The sequence below is a fragment of the Oncorhynchus mykiss genome, chromosome 16, assembly GCF_057628025.1.
Source record: "Oncorhynchus mykiss isolate SJ-2025 chromosome 16, ASM5762802v1, whole genome shotgun sequence".
Taxonomy (NCBI): domain Eukaryota; kingdom Metazoa; phylum Chordata; class Actinopteri; order Salmoniformes; family Salmonidae; genus Oncorhynchus; species Oncorhynchus mykiss.
In genome coordinates this window covers 522,501-543,762 of record NC_143037.1, presented here as the reverse complement: position 1 = coordinate 543,762, position 21,262 = coordinate 522,501, and the positions used below count along the sequence as shown (strand labels likewise).

The following is a 21,262-nucleotide window of genomic DNA, read 5'->3' as shown; positions in this document are numbered from 1 at the left end:
AGTAATTGTCACGTGTGCTCCCTCTCCGGCCTCTAGGTCACCAGGCTGCTCGTTAGGGAGCACACCTGTCACCAGCGCATATTGACACTCACCTGGACTCCATCACCTCCTTGATTACCTTTATGTCCCTCCCTTGGGTTTCTTCCCCAGGCGTCACTGTGTCTGTTTCATGTCAGTGCGCTTTTTGTGTCTCTTGTTTTGTTCATTTATTTATTAAATGTATTCACTCCCTGAACTTGCTTCCCGAATCTCAGCGTACATCATTACAGTAATTATGACAACTTCCAGAGGATGTCCTCCAGCCTATCAGAACTCTTGCAGCCTGAACTGACACGTTGTCCACCCAATCAGAGGATCAGATAATTAATATAGTACTGAAAGCGTAAGCTGCAGCTAGCTAGCACTGTGTTGAGTAGTTGAAAGACAATAGTTTAACAGTTTTTAACAAATTAATTTCTTAAAAAATGAAGATGCAAAAGAGCTATATATATTAACTTTTTTCACTTGCTGGAAAATGCAGCTAGCTAGTTTAGCCTACTCAAACACCCTGCTCAAATTGAGGGATGCTGTGTTAGCTAGCTGGCTAGTTTAGCCTACTCAAACACCCTGCTCAAATTGAGGGATGTTGTGTTAGTTAGCTGGCTAGTTTAGCCTACTCAAACACCCTGCTCAAATTGAGGGATGCTGTGTTAGCTAGCTGGCTAGTTTAACCTACTCAAACACCCTGCTCAAATTGAGGGATGCTGTGTTAGCTAGCTGGCTAGTTTAGCCTACTCAAACACCCTGCTCAAATTGAGGGATGCTGTGTTAGCTAGCTGGTTAGTTTAGCCTACTCAAACACACTGCTCAAATTGAGGGAGGCTGTGTTAGCTAACTGGCTAGTTTAGCCTACTCAAACACCCTGCTCAAATTGAGGGATGCTGTGTTAGCTCGCTGGCTAGTTTAGCCTACTCAAACACCCTGCTCAAATTGAGGGATGCTGTATTAGCTAGCTGGCTATAACTATCCAACACTGGAACTCTTCCAAGACAAGGTAAGCTTTTGTGTTTGTACACATATACACATTCTCTCATTCAAATAAACACATACAAGAACACACACATACTGAACATGTAATAGTGCCAGACATGCACACAAACATATACAGTTGGCATTGCTGTTATGATTTCAGTTTGTTGTTTGCTGTTTTAATCTGTCTTTTTATTTTTTCTCTTTCGTTAATTCTCTTGGTTGTTGGTGCATTGGGGGGTTCTTGGGGGTGGGGAATGGAATCAATTGTATTATATATTTTTTTATGTATTAATGGGGGGGCTGTGGGAGGGGTCTCGAATGGTTGAGGGACAGCTACTGGGGAACTGTGGGGGGATTTTGGAGGGTTCGGGTTCACGTTTTTTGGCCTGGTGGGAGATCGGTCAACGTGCCCTTGAGCAGGACATTGAACCTGGATGCCTCTGTGTGTGACTCTAAATGGGAATCTGTTGGATGACTGGTGTGGTGTAGTTGTTGAGGGCTTCACTGCAAGTATATTGTATGTTTCAGATATTCAATACAAAAAATACAAATAAATGCAAAATAAATAAAGCCAGTTTGTTATTTTTTATTTCTGGAGAAACCTAACTTGATTATTTAGCCGACATCATATTCAGTCAACACATAATTGAACATTTTGGTTTCTCCATGCTTGTCTCAGAGCGAAACGGTGCTGAAATAGAAGTCCACAGAGGCTATGTATCACGATATGTTGGAGGTTATTTTCAGAGCGGTTGTAATCTGAATAAAGGCCAAACTAATATTTATAAAGAATATATATAAATATACTAAACCACAGTCCATATTGACACTACAGTAAATACTACAGGATACTAAACCACAGTCCATATTGACACTACAGTAAATACTACAGTATACTAAACCACAGTCCATAACAACACTACAGTAAATACTACAGGATACTAAACCACAGTCCATAACAACACTACAGTAACTATTACAGTATACTATACCACAGTCCATAACAACACTACAGTAAATACTACAGTATACTAAACCACAGTCCATAACAACACTACAGTAAATACTACAGTATAGTAAACCACAGTCCATATTGACACTACAGTAAATACTACAGGATACTAAACCACAGTCCATAGAACACTACAGTAAATACTACAGTATACTAAACCACAGTCCATAACAACACTACAGTAAATACTACAGTATAGTAAACCACAGTCCATATTGACACTACAGTAAATACTACAGTATACTATACCACAGTCCATAACAACACTACAGTAAATACTACAGGATACTAAACCACAGTCCATAACAACACTACAGTAAATACTACAGTATACTAAACCACAGTCCATAGCAACACTACAGTAAATACTACAGTATACTAAACCACAGTCCATAACAACACTACAGTAAATACTACAGCCCTGACCTTAGAGATCCACGCCCTGACAGTATACTAAACCACAGTCCATATTGACACTACAGTAAATACTACAGTATACTAAACCACAGTCCATAACAAAACTACAGTAAATACTACAGTATACTAAACCACAGTCCATAACAACACTACAGTAAATACTACAGCCCTGACCTTAGAGATCCACGCCCTGACCTTAGAGATCCACGCCCTGACCTTAGAGAGCCACGCCCTGACCTTAGAGAGCCACGCCCTGACAGTATACTAAACCACAGTCCATAACAACACTACAGTAAATACTACAGTATACTAAACCACAGTCCATAACACCGCTACAGTAAATACTACAGTATACTAAACAATACTACAGTATACTATACCACAGTCCATAACAACACTACAGTAAATACTACAGTATACTAAACAATACTACAGTATACTATACCACAGTCCATAACACCACTACAGTAAATACTACAGTATACTATACCACAGTCCATAACAACACCACAGTAAATACTACAGTATACTAAACAATACTACAGTATACTATACCACAGTCCATAACAACACTACAGTAAATACTACAGTATACTAAACCACAGTCCATAACAACACTACAGTAAATACTGCAGTATACTAAACCACAGTCCATAACAACACTACAGTAAATACTACAGTATACTAAACCACAGTCCATAACAACACTACAGTAAATACTACGGTATACTAAAACAATACTACAGTATACTATACCACAGTCCATAACAACACTACAGTAAATACTATGGCATACTAAACAATACTACAGTATACTATACCACAGTCCATAACAACACTACAGTAAATACTACAGTTTACCAAACAATACTACAGTATACTATACCACAGTCCATAACAACACTGCAGTACATACTACAGTATACTAAACAATACAACAGCATACTATACCACAGTCCATAACAACACCACAGTAAATACTACAGTATACTAAACAATACTACAGCATACTATACCACAGTCCATAACAACACTGCAGTACATACTACAGTATACTAAACAATACTACAGCATACTATACCACAGTCCATAACAACACTACAGTAAATACTACAGTATACTAAACCACAGTCCATAACAACACTACAGTAAATACTACAGTATACTCTACAACAGTCCATAGCAACACTACAGTAAATACTACAGTATACTATACCACAGTCCATAACAACACCACAGTAAATACTACGGTATACTATACCACAATCCATAACAACACTAAAGTGAATAACAGTATTCCTACCATAGTACAGACTATAGTATTCCTACCATAGTACACACTACAGTATTCCTAGCATAGCACACACTACAGTATTCCTACCACAGTACACACTACAGTATTCCTACCACAGTACACACTACAGTATTCCTACCATAGTACACACTACAGTATTCCTAGCATAGCACACACTACAGTATTCCTACCATAGTACACACTACAGTATTCCTATCATAGTACACACAACATTATTCCTAGCATAGTACACACTACAGTATTCCTACCATAGTACACACTATAGTATTCCTACTATAGTACACACCATAGTATTCCTACCATAGTAAAAACTATAGTATTCCTACCATAGTACACACTACAGTATTCCTACCATAGTATACACTACAGTATTCCTACCATAGTATACACTACAGTATTCCTACCATAGTACACAATACAGTATTCCTACCATATAATACACTACAGTATTCCTACCATAGTATACACTACAGTATTCCTACCATAGTACACACTACAGTAATCCTACCATAGAATACACTACAGTATTCCTACCATAGTACACACTACAGTATTCCTACCATAGTATACACTACAGTATTCCTACCATAGTACACACTACAGTATTCCTACCATAGTATACACTATAGTATGTTTTAATATGGGGAGAGAGAAAAAGAAGACTAGAGAAAGAGATTAGATATTATTTTTCTCCCAGGCTATACAGGCAGACAGACTGTGATTTCAGTCTTCTAGAGATATTATTTTTCTCCCAGGCTCTACAGGCAGACAGACTGTGATTTCAGTCTTCTAGAGATATCATTTTTCTCCCAGGCTCTACAGGAAGACAGACTGTGATTTCAGTCTTCTGGCATTGTTGGTTAGTTAGGCCTAAAGAGAAACAGGATTTGGTTGGGAGGCCCATTGTGACTCCCGCTGCCCGGTCTGGCTTCCCTTCCTGATCCCTGTCACATGACGGGGGTGTGGTGGGACCTGCCAGATGGGAACGTTGACACTTAGCACCACAGAACCTACTTCCTCTCAGACAAGTTTTAGGTCAGGGACAAAATTTGCTTCAAAGAACAGACACGTTCTGATTCCTATCAAGAGTAGAGGACAGAGCAGGAGCCAGAGAAGGAGCCAGAGAAGGAGCCAGAGAAGGAGCCAGAGAAGGAGCCAGAGAACGGGCACCTAACTATTGGGATAAGATTTTTTTATCTCGCAACAGGGATGTTAGGTAAGTAGGACGATTGTGGAGCAGGGCTTTGTGAAGAGTGTAATGATGTGATATACATGACGTTAATGCGCTGTCTATTCTCCACACACAGATGATGCTGCTGTTAATGGGCTGTCTATTCTTTACACACAGATGATGGTGCTGTTGTTAATTAATGGGCTGTCTATTCTCCACACTCAAATGATGGTGCTGTTGTTAATGGGCTGTCTATTCTCCACACACAGATGATGGTGCTGTTGTTAATGGGCTGTCTATTCTCCACACACAGATGATGCTGCTGTTAATGGGCTGTCTATTCTCTACACACAGATGATGGTGATGTTGTTAATGGGCTGTCTATTCTCCACACACAGATGATGCTGTTGTCAATGGGCTGTCTATTCTCTACACACAGATGATGGTGATGTTGTTAATGGGCTGTCTATTCTCCACACACAGATGATGGTGCTGTTGTTAATGGGCTGTCTATTCTCCACACACAGATGATGGTGCTGTTGTTAATAGGCTGTCTATTCTCCACACACAGATGATGGTGCTGTTGTTAATGGGCTGTCTAAAGTTACTAATGCTCTCAGCTGGACATTTCATTTCGCGACTTTTAAGCATCATGTTATACTGTTTAAATGTCAGCCACCAGACCAGAGCATTATGTTATACTGTTTAAATGTCAGCCACCAGACCAGAGCATCATGTTATACTGTTTAAATGTCAGCCACCAGAGCATCATGTTATACTGTTTAAATGTCAGCCACCAGACCAGAGCATCATGTTATACTGTTTAAATGTCAGCCACCAGACCAGAGCATCATGTTATACTGTTTAAATGTCAGCCACCAGACCAGAGCATCATGTTATACTGTTTAAATGTCAGCCACCAGAGCATCATGTTATACTGTTTAAATGTCAGCCACCAGACCAGAGCATCATGTTACACTGTTTAAATGTCAGCCACCAGAGCATCATGTTATACTGTTTAAATGTCAGCCACCAGAGCATCATGTTATACTGTTTAAATGTCAGCCACCAGACCAGAGCATCATGTTATACTGTTTAAATGTCAGCCACCAGAGCATCATGTTATACTGTTTAAATGTCAGCCACCAGACCAGACCATCATGTTATTCTGTTTAAATGTCAGCCACCAGAGCAGAGCATCATGTTATACTGTTTAAATGTCAGCCACCAGACCAGAGCATCATGTTATACTGTTTAAATGTCAGCCACCAGACCAGAGCATCATGTTATACTGTTTAAATGTCAGCCACCAGACCAGAGCATCATGTTATACTGTTTAAATGTCAGCCACCAGACCAGAGCATCATGTTATACTGTTTAAATGTCAGCCACCAGTGCTGCCCATGACCCTGTATAGGCCACCAAAGCACATTAGGAATGTGACCAAATTAGATTTTTCCCACCTGAGGAACATTGCCAAGGTGTGACCGTTTCTCTCTCAGGCTGATACAGAGAGACTCATCCATGCTTTTATTACAAGCAATCTTGACTACTGTAATGATCTCCTGTCTGGTCTACAGAATGCTGCAGCACGGGTACTGACCAAGACCAGATGGAGAGGACACATTACACCGGTGTTAAGGTCTCTGCACTGGCTGCCTGAGAGTGTTAGAATTCATTTTAGGATTCCACTATTGGTTTTTAAATCAATCCACCATTGTGCAGCTCAATACATATCAGACATGCTTAATGTTATGTTCCCAGTAGGTCGGCCAGCACTTGTTTTTAAACTATCCCAAAGCCCAGGACCATGAGGCATAGAGAGACAGCCTTTAGTTACTATGCCCGCAAGCCTCTAGTTACTATGCCCGCAAGCCTCTAGTTACTATGCCCGCAAGCCTCTAGTTACTATGCCCGCAAGCCTCTAGTTACTATGCCCGCCAGCCTTTAGTTACTATGCCCGCAAGCCTCTAGTTACTATGCCCCAGCCTTTAGTTACTATGCCCCCAGCCTTTAGTTACTATGCCCCCAGCCTTTAGTTACTATGCCCCCAGCCTTTAGTTACTATGCCCCCAGCCTTTAGTTACTATGCCCCCAGTCTTTAGTTACTATGCCCCCAGCCTTTAGTTACTATGCCCCCAGCCTTTAGTAACTATGCCCCCAGCCTTTAGTTACTATGCCCCCAGCCTTTAGTTACTATGCCCCCAGTCTTTAGTTACTATGCCCCCAGTCTTTAGTTACTGTTCCCCCAGCCTTTAGTTAATATGGCCCCAGCCTTCAGTTACTATGCCTCCAGCCTTTAGTTACTATGTCCCCAGGCTTTAGTTACTATGCCCCCAGTCTTTAGTTAATATGTCCCCAGCCTTTAGTTACTATGCCCCCAGGCTTTAGTTACTATGCCTCCAGCCTTTAGTTACTATGCCTCCAGCCTTTAGTTACTATGCCCCCAGCCTTTAGTTACTATGCCCCCAGCCTTTAGTTACTATGCCCCCAGCCTTTAGTTACTATGCCCACAGCCTTTAGTTACTATGCCCCCAGTCTTTAGTTACTATGCCCCCAGTCTTTAGTTACTATGCCCCCAGCCTTTAGTTACTATGCCTCCAGCCTTTAGTTACTATGCCCCCAGTCTTTAGTTACTATGCCCCCAGCCTTTAGTTACTATGCCCCCAGCCTTTAGTTACTATGCCCCCAGCCTCTAGTTACCATGCCTCCAGCCTTTAGTTACTATGCCTCCAGCCTTTAGTTACTATGCCCCCAGGCTTTAGTTACTATGCCTCCAGCCTTTAGTTACTATGCCCCCAGCCTTTAGTTACTATGCCCCCAGTCTTTAGTTACTATGCCCCCAGCCTTTAGTTAATATGGCCCCAGCCTTTAGTTACTATGCCCCCAGCCTTTAGTTACTATGCCCCCAGCCTTTAGTTACTATGCCCCCAGTCTTTAGTTACTATGCCCCCAGCCTTTAGTTACTATGCCCCCAGCCTCTGGAACAACCTGCCAGAGAACCTGAGGGGGACGAAACTGTGGACATGTTTAAAATAGATATTTGTGGCTTTGATTTTCCTCAGGGTGCTTTTTGGTAGTTCTGTTTTTATTGTTATTCTTTTGTTTTTATCCTCTGTTTGTTGTGTAGTAAATATTTCAGGTTTTATTTTCATTGTTTTTTTGTTTTTCCCTGTGAAGCACATTGTGTTGCATTTCATGTCTGAAATGTGCTCTATAAAATAAAGCTTCATTTGATTAATCCTTTACAAACATATGATGTTGCTGTTGTTAACGGGCTGTCTATTATTTACACCCTCCTAACCCTCCTAACCCTCCTAACCATTACCCATTTATCAATCCATCCTCCCTACATCCATCCATCCATCCTCCCTACATCCATCAATCCATCCTCCCTACATCCATCCATCCTACATTCCTCCATCCATCCCATCCTCCCTACATCCATCCATCCATCCTACATTCCTCAATCCCTCCATCCTCCCTACATCCATCCATCCTTCTTATATCCATCCATCCATTCATCCTCCCACATCCATCCTCCCTACATCCATCCATCCATCCTCCCTACATCCATCAATCCATCCTCCCTACATCCATCCATCCATACTCCCACATCCATCCATCCTCCCACATCCATCCATCCATCCCCCTACATCCATCCATCCTCCCTACATCCATCCATCCATACTCCCACATCCATCCATCCTCCCACATCCATCCATCCATCCCCCTACATCCATCCATCCTCCCTACATCCATCCATCCATCCTCCATCCACCCTCCTACATCCATCCATCCATTCATCCTGCTACATCCATCCTTCCTACATCCATCCATCCATTCTACATCCATCCATTCATCCTCCTAAATACATCCTCCTTACATCCATCCTTCCTACATCCATCCATCCATTCTACATCCATCCATTCATCCTCCCTACATCCATCCATCCTCCTACATTCATCCTTCCTACATCCATCCATCATTCCTACATCCATTCATCCTCCCTACATCCATCCTCCCTACATCCATCCTTCCTACCTCCATCCATCCATCCATCCTCCTACATTCATCCTTCCCACATCCATCCTTCCTACATCCATCCATCATCCTACATCCATCCATCCTACATCCATGCATCCATCCATCCATCCTACATCCATCTATTAATTCATCCATCCTTCCTACATCCATCCATCCTCCTACATCCATCCTCCCGAAATTCATCCATTAATCCATCCTCTTACATCCATCCTTCCATCCATCCTCCTACATCTGCCCTTCCCACATCCATTCATCCTTCCATCCATCCATCCACTCCAACCATCCATCCACTCAGCTACAGTAAGCATCAATCCACTCCATCCATCCATCTATCTATCCATCCTACATCCATTCATCCATCCATCTATCCATCCTTCCTACAACCTTCCTACAGGCATCCACTCATTCATCCATCCATCCTTCTTACATTCATCTATCTATCCATCCTTCCTACAATCATCCATCCTACATCCTTCCTACATCCATCCACTTAAAATGGCACATAGAGCAGGAGTCAGTTGACAGGCTTCTGAGAGATTTCAGAACAAGGTCTTTATATAGCATAACACTTGCTTGTTATGGATTTCTGTAGTTTCCACTACTTGTTGTTTTGTCTACAGCCCTTACTACTACAGGCCCATTGAAAAGAGAGGCCTATTTATTTCCTTTATTAGGAATGTAATAGTTATGTAGAATAAACTTCCCACAGGAAGAAAAGAGAGGGATACAGAACTGAAGGAAAAACAACATTATAGCACCATTACATTTCTTTACCTTCTCAGCCAAGGGACAGGGCTGTGTCCCCAATGGCAACCTATTCATTATATAGTGCCCTACTTGAGATCAGGGCCCAGAGGGATCTGGTTAAAAGTAGTGCACTTTAAAAGGAATAGGGTGGCATTTTGGAGCATAGAAAAAGACTCCTGTAGGAATAACCAGACTGCCCTCAAACTGTCTACAGTGCATTCGGAAAGGATTCAGACCTCTTCACTTTTTCCACATTTTGTTACGTTACAGCCTTATTTTAAAATGGATTAAATTGTGTGTGTGTGTCCCCCTCCCCCCCAGTCAATATATACACAATACCCCATCATGACAAAGCAAAAACAGGTTAAGAAATTTTTGCTAATTTATTACAAATAAAAAACGGAAATATCACATTTACATAAGTATTCAGACCCTTTACGCAATACTTTGTTGAAGCACCTTTGGCAGCGATTACAGCCTTGAGTCTTCTTGGGTATGATCCTACAAGCTTGGCACACCAATATTTGGGGAGTTTCCCACATTCTGCTCTGCAGATCCTCTAAAGCTTTGTCAGGTTGGATGGAGAGCGTCGCTGCACAGGTATTTTCAGGTCTCTCCAGAGATATTAGATCGGGTTCAAGTCCAGACTCTGGCTGGGCCACTCAAAGACATTCAGAGACTTGTCCCGAAGCCACTCCTGCTTTATCTTGGATGTGTGCTGAGGGTCGTTGTCCTGTTGGAAGGTGAACCTTCGCCCCAGTCTGAGGTCTTGAGCACACTGGAGCCGGTTTTCATCAAGGATCTCTCTGTATTTTGCTCCATTCATCTCTCCCTCGATACTGACTAGTCTCCCAATCCCTGCCACTGAAAAACAACCCCACAGCATGATGCTGTCAACACCACGCTTCACCGTAGGGAAGGTGCCATGTTTCCTCCAGATGTGATGCTTGGCATTCAGGCCAAATAATTCAATATTGTTTTCTTCAGATCAGAGAATCTTGTTTTGTCATGGTCTGAGAGTCCTTTAGGTGCATTTCGGGCAAACTCCAAGCAGGCTGTCATGTTCATTTTACTGAGGAGTGGCTTCCATCTGGCCACTCAACCATAAAGGCCTGAATGGTGGAGTTCTTCAGAGATGATTGTCCTTCTGGAAGGTTCTCCCATCTCCACAGAGGAAATGTGGAGCTCTGTCAGAGTGACCATCGGGTTCTTAGCCACCTCCCTGATCAAGGCCCTATTATTTATTCCACCTTTATTTAACCAGGTAGGCCAGATCACCTTTATTTAACCAGGTAGGCCAGATCACCTTTATTTAACCAGGTAGGCTAGTTGAAAACAAGTTCTCATTTACAACTGCGACCTGGCCAAGTTAAAGCAAAGCAGTTCGACACATACAACAACACAGAGTTACACATGGGATCAACAAATGTACAGTCAATAACACAATAGAGAAATATATGTATAGTGTGTGCAAATGTAGTAAGATTAGGGAGGTAAGGCAATAAAAAGGCCATAGTGGCAAAATAATTCCTGTGAACTGATAAACAACAACAGTAAAGAACTAGGTTGTTACATTCCTGTTTACTGATGAACAACAACAGTAAAGAACTAGGTTGTTACATTCATGTCTACTGATAAACACCAACAGTAAAGAACTAGGTTGGTACATTCCTGTTTACTGATAAACAACAACAGTAAAGAACTAGGTTGGTACATTCCTGTCTACTGATAAACACCAACAGTAAAGAACTAGGTTGGTACATTCCTGTTTACTGATAAACACCAACAGTAAAGAACTAGGTTGGTACATTCCTGTCTACTGATAAACACCAACAGTAAAGAACTAGGTTGGTACATTCCTGTTTACTGATAAACACCAACAGTAAAGAACTAGGTTGGTACATTCCTGTCTACTGATAAACACCAACAGTAAAGAACTAGGTTGGTACATTCCTGTCTACTGATAAACACCAACAGTAAAGAACTAGGTTGGTACATTCCTGTTTACTGATATACACCTGGTCTTTGTTCTGAGACTATGGATGCATCCCAATGGTTCCCTACTTCCTATAGAGTGCACTATTTAGACCAGAGTTCTCTGTGGGTCCAGGTTAGCGCACTAAAAAAGGAATAGGGTGCCATTTGGGTCTCAGCCTGTGAGTAGAGTAGTAGTGTGAGGGACTGCAGGTAGGTAGGCTATGATGTCAGACATTGATTGAGGTCTTCATCGCCCCCTGTCTGTCTCAGTGAAGTATTACCACCATAAAATAAAAGATACCACCAGCTGAGAGACAAACATTACACCAGGCGTAGTATACTATTCACAATACTTTAGAATAATATATTTCCAAGTGAGAATCTCCAACCAATATATTATTAAGTGATAATAGGCTATAGCCATTATGGACATAAAATATGGTTTTATCATCAACCTCAACAAAGGATCACTAGGACAATGGCTCTCTGTACTGTACATCTGGGAACTCATTCTACTACTGGGAAGCAACGCATATAAACTCTGTGTGTAGTAGAGATGCATCAAATCATCTGTCAAATAGTGGTAATAAAAAGCCTGTCTGCCCATAGTGGCAGAGGTAGATCACACCAGTTTGTGCACTGGAAACTTTCACTGTGGTGTGTAAAAAGTTACCACGATTATACTCTGTGTTTCTGTCAATGGCTTTTTCGACTGGGATTATCATAGTCTACACATAATTACACCAAACAACAATATGACTCGGACAAGTTGTCTCACTACCCCACTAACACAGTCATACATTTTTTTTCTACAGACGGACAATAAAATGATGAGGGCTATGATAGCGGAGCTGTACCTGGACGTCAGAACATACCCCGACACTCTATTCCGTTATTGGGGAGAACAGTAGGAAGAACATACCCCGACACACTATTCCGTTATTCCGTTATTGGGGAGAACAGTAGGAAGAACATACCCCGACACACTATTCCGTTATTGGGGAGAACAGTAGGAAGAACATCTGTGCCATTACCTTTCACTTGAGCAGCAGAAGAATAGGCTAATATTCGGGAAGATAGACGAGACGGTTATTATCCTTGTCTACAGATTAAACCGTGTTCATCCATAGAAACGCTCCAACGTGTGAAGTTCCATAGACCCTCTCTCTCCTCTCTCCGGCTGCTGTTCGGTGTGATATCCATCTAGAGACCGCTTTAGTCCGCGATGACAGCGGAGCAGAGCAGGGTGCCACCGCTGACGGATAGCTCCTCCCTCCGCCTTCCTTAATGTGATGATTTGTGGGAATAGAGAGATCCAGCCAAACACACAAGCGGAGAAGAGAACAGAGGAAATTTATTTGTTAATAATTGTAATTTAGTCACTGAAGTGAAAAGAGAGAATAACGGCGAGGTGTGACCCTGACGAATATTTATCTCTGTTTGTGAGAATAAGGCACAAAATAGCAGGCCCAAATTGAATAGCCCTATATTCTGGATAATAGACATTACATTTGTATATATATATTTATTTAAAGCAATCGGCATATCATAGCCTATCTCTGAATAAAGCTCCACAGTGGCACCAACTGGCGAGCTGCAGGAAAATGGCTCTAACTTGTTGTATCATGGAAATAAAAGCAATACTATACGGTCAAATTAAGTCTCTAATATGCTATCAGTTTTCTCTATGCTATTTGTCCATAAAGAATATTGAGTTATATTATATTCTATTGTATTATATTATTTGCTTTAAGGATACATTTCCTGGGTTATTAGTATAGATAGTTAGTTATATTTTTTTTTAAAGTGTTATTAGTGTGCATTTGTAGCTCAATATGACTCCTAATAAATCTGCTAATGTAACATTACTCACCCTTTTTTTAACGTGGTCAGGACTGAAAACTACTATTCCCAGAATCCTCTGGCATCACATGACATAAAAGATGCGTGACGGAAACCAGTTTGTTTCCACGGAGCTGAAGAAGCTTGTGGGTTATCGGTGCTGACAGGCTAATTTACGGATTTTCTCCTCCATTTCAGCTGTGATTCTCTCGTAAATTATACAAAAACCAAACGTTGTTTTCTTCCTAAGGGGTCTGATTGATGTTTAACCAATTCATTCAACGAGGGATCTCCATTCAGAATGGTATCACTGGCAACTCTGGGCTGAGAGTGAATCCGTCAAATTCTTGTTGCTCGGACACCTGTCGCAATGGCACAATGACAGAGCAATTAAATAACAACGAAACTCTCTTTTCTTTCGAACTATTGGTGGAATATATCAGAATAGACAAAACCAGAAAATGTCTAAATTATTCAGATGAATTAGCCCTCGGTGTGAGACTACTGGACTTCCCAACTCTGCTCATCTATCAACCAGAAACGTCTACTCCACTGCTAGATCAACGGCACCATGAGGACGAGGACATTGAGAAGGAAAACCAGCTCTATCAAGCCCACGACACGTTTAAATACCCTTTCAACAAAGGCAAGTCGTGTTTGTTCAAAACCCACCTGGACTCCCTCCACACCCACCTATCCAACACTCCTCTGCATGCTGTGGTCCTGGATATGAGGGGAGAGGTTCCCACGTTGATAGGCTGCTCGATGGTGTCTCTGGTCAGGTTGATAGACTGTATCAGGTGTGATGTGGAGGTTCATGGTATCTCCTCTCCCTCTTCCCAAGGAGAGAAAGGACTTGTTGATTTATTTAATCTCATGGGAGAGAAAATAGGTGTTCTTTCTTTGGGATATAATCTGTTCAGTCTGGGAAGTAGTTCATTACCACATATACCTGATAACAGGGTATTGCCAGTTGGTATTACACACGGGACGGAATCTATGAAACTAATAGAACATTTACAGGTCGATCGTGGGAAAGGAACGATGCAACCACTTGACTTGGACATTGACAACAGGCCTTCCAAGGTCCTTTATCAGAATATTCATATAAATGACAAGCCCAGTGAGATAGTGGTGTCAGAAGCACGGCAGACTGTTCCAGTTTCAACTGGCACTCAAACAGAACATTCTAGAAGCAAGCAGCATCACCGAACACTCAGAGTGGCTGCTATCGATGAGGAGCATGATGAGGGAAGCCTCTGTGTTCAGCCCCCATCTCTTTACTACAGCAGTTCTGTAGAACAACAACATGAGAATGAACCAGGCCACTACAGGGTGTTAGACATGGAGTCTCTCAGGGTCGAGGATCTGGACTTGGGGAATGAGGAGACACCTGATGAGACACAGGTTCCTGCTACAGACCACAGGTGTAGACAGAGACAGGATGTGGTTATGGAGTCTAGAGGCAGGGAAGAGAGGGGACAGCACCAACCCCAGCAGACGGCATCTATCTTAGGGGAGGCTCTGAGACCGCTCCCTCTATTGAACACCTTGCTAGTTGAGCTCGCCCAGCTGAGTGGACAGAGTCAGACCCAGCTACAGCAGCTCTTTTCAGTCCACCCCAACCTAGCATGGATCTACAGGCCACTGACAGAGCCTTCTAATGGACAGGTATGATACTGTATGTACATTGTGTCATTTCTTATGTCTGTATATTTGTGTCTACTGCTGGCATTTAGCCAAGTCAAATTCTGTGTATATGTGAATGTTTTTGATGAATAAAGGTGATTGTGATTCTGACAGGCGGACTGGCCTCAGTCCCAGGGCCTACGAGACACCACAACATCACCACAGAGAGGCAGGCAGTCTCCTTGCCCAGTGGTTCCCGAACTATGGGTCAGACCTAGCCCCAGAGTGAAGAATAGGCCTCTTCAGGAACAATGCAGCACTACCACACAAAGTTATATCAGAAAAACAAACTGGGAGAATACAATGAGTGGCAATACAGTGTCCAAGTCCTCTCCCAAGAAGAAGTTAGGTTTTGGAATGACAAAAACGTTCCGCCTAAGAATGAAGCAGATTCAACCTTGTGGGATGAAATGCCACCTCCATGAGTGCAGAAAGCAACAGACAGACAAACAGATACTCAAGACCAAGGGTCCTGGCAGGAAGTCCAACAACACTAACAGACAAACGGATAAACCTATAGATGGGAGGAAGCTACTCAATAGGAATGATATTCTAAATGAGGACATTGCGACTTCGATAAGTAGCCTAGACAGAGACCGTGAACGGCAGGGAAACATCTCAACAGGAACCCAGCAGGAACTATCAAACACATTCACAACTAGTGTCAATGCAGAGGATTTTTACTGTAAGAGAGATGACTCCTCCCAAAGATTACCAAAACAGAAACCATCATCCCATTCCAAGCAGGACAGTCACAGTAAACTGTGGGTGCATATTCCCAGTGTTGATCACACAGAGGAGGTGTTACGGAGTGGAGAGTACGACCATGCTGACTCTGACAGCAGAGGAGACGGGGATGAGACGCCAAGAGGCCCCAAACCCAGACCACACCTTTTAGACTCTGGCCACAAGCCCCACATGTCAGACACCAGAAGAAGCCCCAGACTCAAACACCCCCACTCAGCCTCCAGCAGTGATAGATTGGACAGTGTGGGGGCAGTAGAATACCTGGATGACTTCAGCAGTCTAGACCCTACTGATGGTGACGGGTTCTCACCTTCAACTGACCTTCTCAGTAGCCCTGAACCTGTTTCAGGTAGGACTAGGAGGAGGAGCCCCGAGCCTGTTGGGCGTGGGAAGACTAGGGGGAGGAGCCCTGAGCCTGTTTCAGGTAGGAGGACTAGGGGGAGGAGCCCTGAGCCTGTTGGGGGTGGGAAGACTAGGGGGAGGAGCCCTGAGCCTGTTGGGGGTGAGAAGACTAGGGGGAGGAGCCCTGAGCCTGTTGGGGGTGGGACCAGGGACAAGAGGAGGAGCCGAGTGTCAGGTGACCATAACTCTGACGGCTCCAGTGTCTCAGAGAGAAGCCAGAGAAGAACAGTGGCTCCGCCTCTTCCAGTTCCTGTTAAAGCTGAGACGTCTCCCCAGCGCTCCCTGCTGAACACGCACGTCATCAGACCTCGTACCCAGGCCTCAGTCCTCAGCGTCTCCTCTGACAACAGTGTTGGAGACTCGCCTGCATCCATACACTCAGTCCGCTCTAGAACTCAGCTGGCAGCAAGACCTTGTAGTGGAGGAGTCATGAGGTCTGGTTCTGGGGCTAGAAGAACCTCAACCAACAGGCCTGGTGGCACTTGGTCTCAGGGAGCCAAGGGGTCTTTCTCTGAGAGTCTCAAAGCATCAGGCCAACTCAGTGACATCCATACTGGCTACATCCCCAAAGAACCCAAGGACAGAGCACCAGACAGAGGATACTCTGTAGACACCCACACTGACTCTATCCACACTAAGAACAGTAGGTCAGACAGGGGATACTCTGTAGACACCCACACTGACTCTATCCACACTAAGAACAGTAGGTCAGACAGGGGATACTCTGTAGACACCCACACTGACTCCATCCACACTAAGAACAGTAGGTCAGACAGGGGATACTCTGTAGACACCTGCATCTCTACTGACTACAACTCCTCACCTGAGTCCCACAAGGCTGAAGATATAGAAGAGGAGCTAACTGAGGAGGCAGGAGAGGAGCTAACTGAGGAGGCAGGAGAGGAGCTAACTGAGGAGGCAGGAGAGGAGCTAACTGAGGAGAGGAGCTAACTGAGGAGAGAGGAGAGGAGCTAACAGGAGGCAGGAGAGCTAGTAACCGAGGAGGCAGGAGAGCTAGCTAACCGAGGAGGCAGGAGAGCTAGCTAACCGAGGAGGCAGGAGAGCTAGCTAAAGAAGCTATAGATGAACTGGGTTCTCTGGGGTTCAGTAATGAGTAGCAACATGTCTCTGAGCTGGTAGTTAACAAGCTCCATGGATACACCTTCTAGAAGACCCACATGAAGAATGTGCTTCCTAGGGACAAATGTATCAAGCATCTCAAGGTAGTGCTGCTGATCTAGGGTCAGATATTCCCTGTCCATATGATCCTACTTGTGATATTAAAGGCAAAACCAGTTCTCCTACTCTAATGCTGTGTTTACACACTAATTGGTATTTTCACCAATCAGATCAGTTCTGAAAATGATCTGATATGAAAAGATTCTAAGTGATTGGTCAAAAGACATATTAGTGGAAAAGATATCAGAATTGGGCTGCCTGTGTAAACACAGACCATGATGCTTGATACATATGGGCCCTGACATAGTCCACATCTGGTTTACTGATAGAGCAATGGTGTGGAGACAGACATTGTTAGTCATTCTGAATTTGGACATGCGGGATACTTCCATTTTAATATCTCATTCTGTACGGCACTAGACTAAACTGAATGTAATGTTGTATCAATCATTCATAAATTCAAAGGGCTAATTGAATAATTTACTTCCATGTTAGACTATTGACTGTGTGAGCGGGCTTGGGAATTCCCTAATATGAATACGTTATCAAAAAGCAAGACTGTTTTAGTTTAAAATGTCTTTCCCAAGTTATTAAAATGCTTCTGTTGTTTTATCTATACATTCAATTGTGAAAATAATTTAAATGTGTTGATGAGTTACATACTACTTAAGTTGTGCATGAAAATGCCACTCAATATATGCGAGTCCACAAGGCTACTTACTACACAATGCCAAAGGGAGCAGGTAGAGAGATATGTTGATGCCTACCCTCAGTCATGGATCTCCTGAATACTATGGCTTTGAATTGACATAGAGCAGCGGGGTTTCAACCTTTTCTCACCCCCTCCTAGGCAAACCGGCAACCCAGGAACCATTATATATTAACAAAAACAAATTGTCTTATTATCAAGTGAATGATTATAGAAGGCAGAAGTAATCAACATTTTAAAATGAATAGATTTGGTAGATAATTGTTAATTATTTTGACCTCCACACGTTATAATTGGAAGAGGAAGGGTAAACTCTAACATAGCGTATTATATAGAAAGGTAACTCCAAGCCTAAGAGCAGCTGGTTAAACAAAGGTTAGCCATGTGTTGGCAAAAAATTAATGTCCAAGTCTTATCTTGGCGTGACATTTTGAGTAATGTGTAATTCTCAGACAAGGTGACTTTTATCAATATATTCACCTCAATTTATTGTCAAAATGTTGAAATGCTGATTAGAAACAGAGAAGACCTCAAGAAGACTACAAATCCCCGCAGAAAGCTCCTGTACATGTTCATCAGCGTGACCAGAGGCCGCCGTTACCCAATCCATGATGAATACATGTGCTGTATTGAAATTCATTTAATAAAGTGTTGAACATCTTCCATCCCCTTTCTCTGTCTTAGCTAGCCACTGACTACAATTTAGCTAGCTAGTTGTTTAGCTAGCTAGCTAATTATGTTGTACAGTATTACTTAGCCTAGACAATTGTTTGTACAGTATGTTGATTTTGGTGTCTATTTCAGAACTTAAGGCATTTCAAATCAAATCAAATTTTATTTGTCACATACACATGGTTAGCAGATGTTAATGCGAGTGTAGCGAAATGCTTGTGCTTCTAGTTCCAACAATGCAGTAATAACAAGTAATCTAACTAACAATTCCAAAACTACTGTCTTGTACACAGTGTAAGGGGATAAAGAATATGTACATAAGGATATATGAATGAGTGATGGTACAGAGCAGCATAGGCAAGATACAGTAGATGGTATCGAGTACAGTATATACATATGAGATGAGTATGTAAACAAAGTGGCATAGTTTAAAGTGGCTAGTGATACATGTATTACATAAGGATACCGTCGACGATATAGAGTACAGTATATACGTATGCTTATGAGATGAATAATGTAGGGTAAGTAACATTTATATAAGGTAGCATTGTTTAAAGTGGCTAGTGATATATTTACATCATTTCCCATCAATTCCCATTATTAAAGTGGCTGGAGTTGAGTCAGTGTCAGTGTGTTGGCAGCAGCCACTCAGTGTTAGTGGTGGCTGTTTAACAGTCTGATGGCCTTGAGATAGAAGCTGTTTTTCAGTCTCTCGGTCCCAGCTTTGATGCACCTGTACTGACCTCGCCTTCTGGATGATAGCGGGGTGAACAGGCAGTGGCTCGGGTGGTTGATGTCCTTGATGATCTTTATGGCCTTCCTGTGACATCGGGTGGTGTAGGTGTCCTGGAGGGCAGGTAGTTTGCCCCCGGTGATGCGTTGTGCGGACCTCACTACCCTCTGGAGAGCCTTACGGTTGAGGGCGGTGCAGTTGCCATACCAGGCGGTGATACAGCCCGCCAGGATGCTCTTGATTGTGCATCTGTAGAAGTTTGTGAGTGCTTTTGGTGACAAGCCGAATTTCTTCAGCCTCCTGAGGTTGAAGAGGCGCTGCTGCGCCTTCTTCACGATGCTGTCTGTGTGAGTGGACCAATTCAGTTTGTCTGTGATGTGTATGCCGAGGAACTTAAAACTTGCTACCCTCTCCACTACTGTTCCATCGATGTGGATAGGGGGGTGTTCCCTCTGCTGTTTCCTGAAGTCCACAATCATCTCCTTAGTTTTGTTGACGTTGAGTGTGAGGTTATTTTCCTGACACCACACTCCGAGGGCCCTCACCACCTCCCTGTAGGCCGTCTCGTCGTTGTTGGTAATCAAGCCTACCACTGTTGTGTCGTCCGCAAACTTGATGATTGAGTTGGAGGCGTGCGCGGCCACGCAGTCGTGGGTGAACAGGGAGTACAGGAGAGGGCTCAGAACGCACCCTTGTGGGGCCCCAGTGTTGAGGATCAGCGGGGAGGAGATGTTGTTGCCTACCCTCACCACCTGGGGGCGGCCCATCAGAAAGTCCAGTACCCAGTTGCACAGGGCGGGGTCGAGACCCAGGGTCTCGAGCTTGATGACGAGCTTGGAGGGTACTATGGTGTTGAATGCCGAGCTGTAGTCGATGAACAGCATTCTCACATAGGTATTCCTCTTGTCCAGATGGGTTAGGGCAGTGTGCAGTGTGGTTGAGATTGCATCGTCTGTGGACCTATTTGGGCGGTAAGCAAATTGGAGTGGGTCTAGGGTGTCAGGTAGGGTGGAGGTGATATGGTCCTTGACTAGTCTCTCAAAGCACTTCATGATGACGGATGTGAGTGCTACGGGGCGGTAGTCGTTTAGCTCAGTTACCTTAGCTTTCTTGGGAACAGGAACAATGGTGGCCCTCTTGAAGCATGTGGGAACAGCAGACTGGTATAGGGATTGATTGAATATGTCCGTAAACACACCGGCCAGCTGGTCTGCGCATGCTCTGAGGGCGCGGCTGGGGATGCCGTCTGGGCCTGCAGCCGTGCGAGGGTTAACACGTTTAAATGTCTTACTCACCTCGGCTGCAGTAAAGGAAAGACCGCATGTTTTCGTTGCAGGCCGTGTCAGTGGCACTGTATTGTCCTCAAAGCGGGCAAAAAAGTTATTTAGTCTGCCTGGGAGCAAGACATCCTGGTCCGTGACTGGGCTGGATTTCTTCCTGTAGTCCGTGATTGACTGTAGACCCTGCCACATGCCTCTTGTGTCTGAGCGGTTGAATTGAGATTCTACTTTGTCTCTGTACTGGCGCTTAGCTTGTTTGATAGCCTTGCGGAGGGAATAGCTGCACTGTTTGTATTCGGTCATGTTACCAGA

At 43.4% G+C, this 21,262-nt stretch overlaps 2 protein-coding genes across 6 annotated transcripts in view; one reads left to right on the top strand and one right to left on the bottom strand.

The window, feature by feature from the left end:
- sipa1l2a (signal-induced proliferation-associated 1like 2, genome duplicate a) overlaps positions 1–13,210 on the bottom strand; it is a 303,115-nt gene extending 289,905 nt beyond the window's left edge. For 3 of the 5 annotated variants that reach the window (XM_090201691.1, XM_090201693.1, XM_090201694.1), the window contains exon 1: positions 12,732–13,210. The gene's annotated coding sequence lies outside the window, so the exon portion shown is untranslated. The remainder of the gene's footprint in view (positions 1–12,731) is intronic. The other 2 variants (XM_090201692.1, XM_090201695.1) reach the window with 1 other exon arrangement.
- A 423-nt stretch (positions 13,211–13,633) lies between these two features.
- map10 (microtubule associated protein 10) lies at positions 13,634–18,928 on the top strand. Its single transcript, XM_021564572.3, has 2 exons — positions 13,634–15,210; positions 15,343–18,928. Exons 1-2 carry the CDS (start codon positions 13,801–13,803, stop codon positions 17,326–17,328), a joined length of 3,396 nt encoding a protein of 1,131 aa, XP_021420247.3. The 5' UTR covers positions 13,634–13,800; the 3' UTR covers positions 17,329–18,928.
- Positions 18,929–21,262: the final 2,334 nt, after the last annotated feature.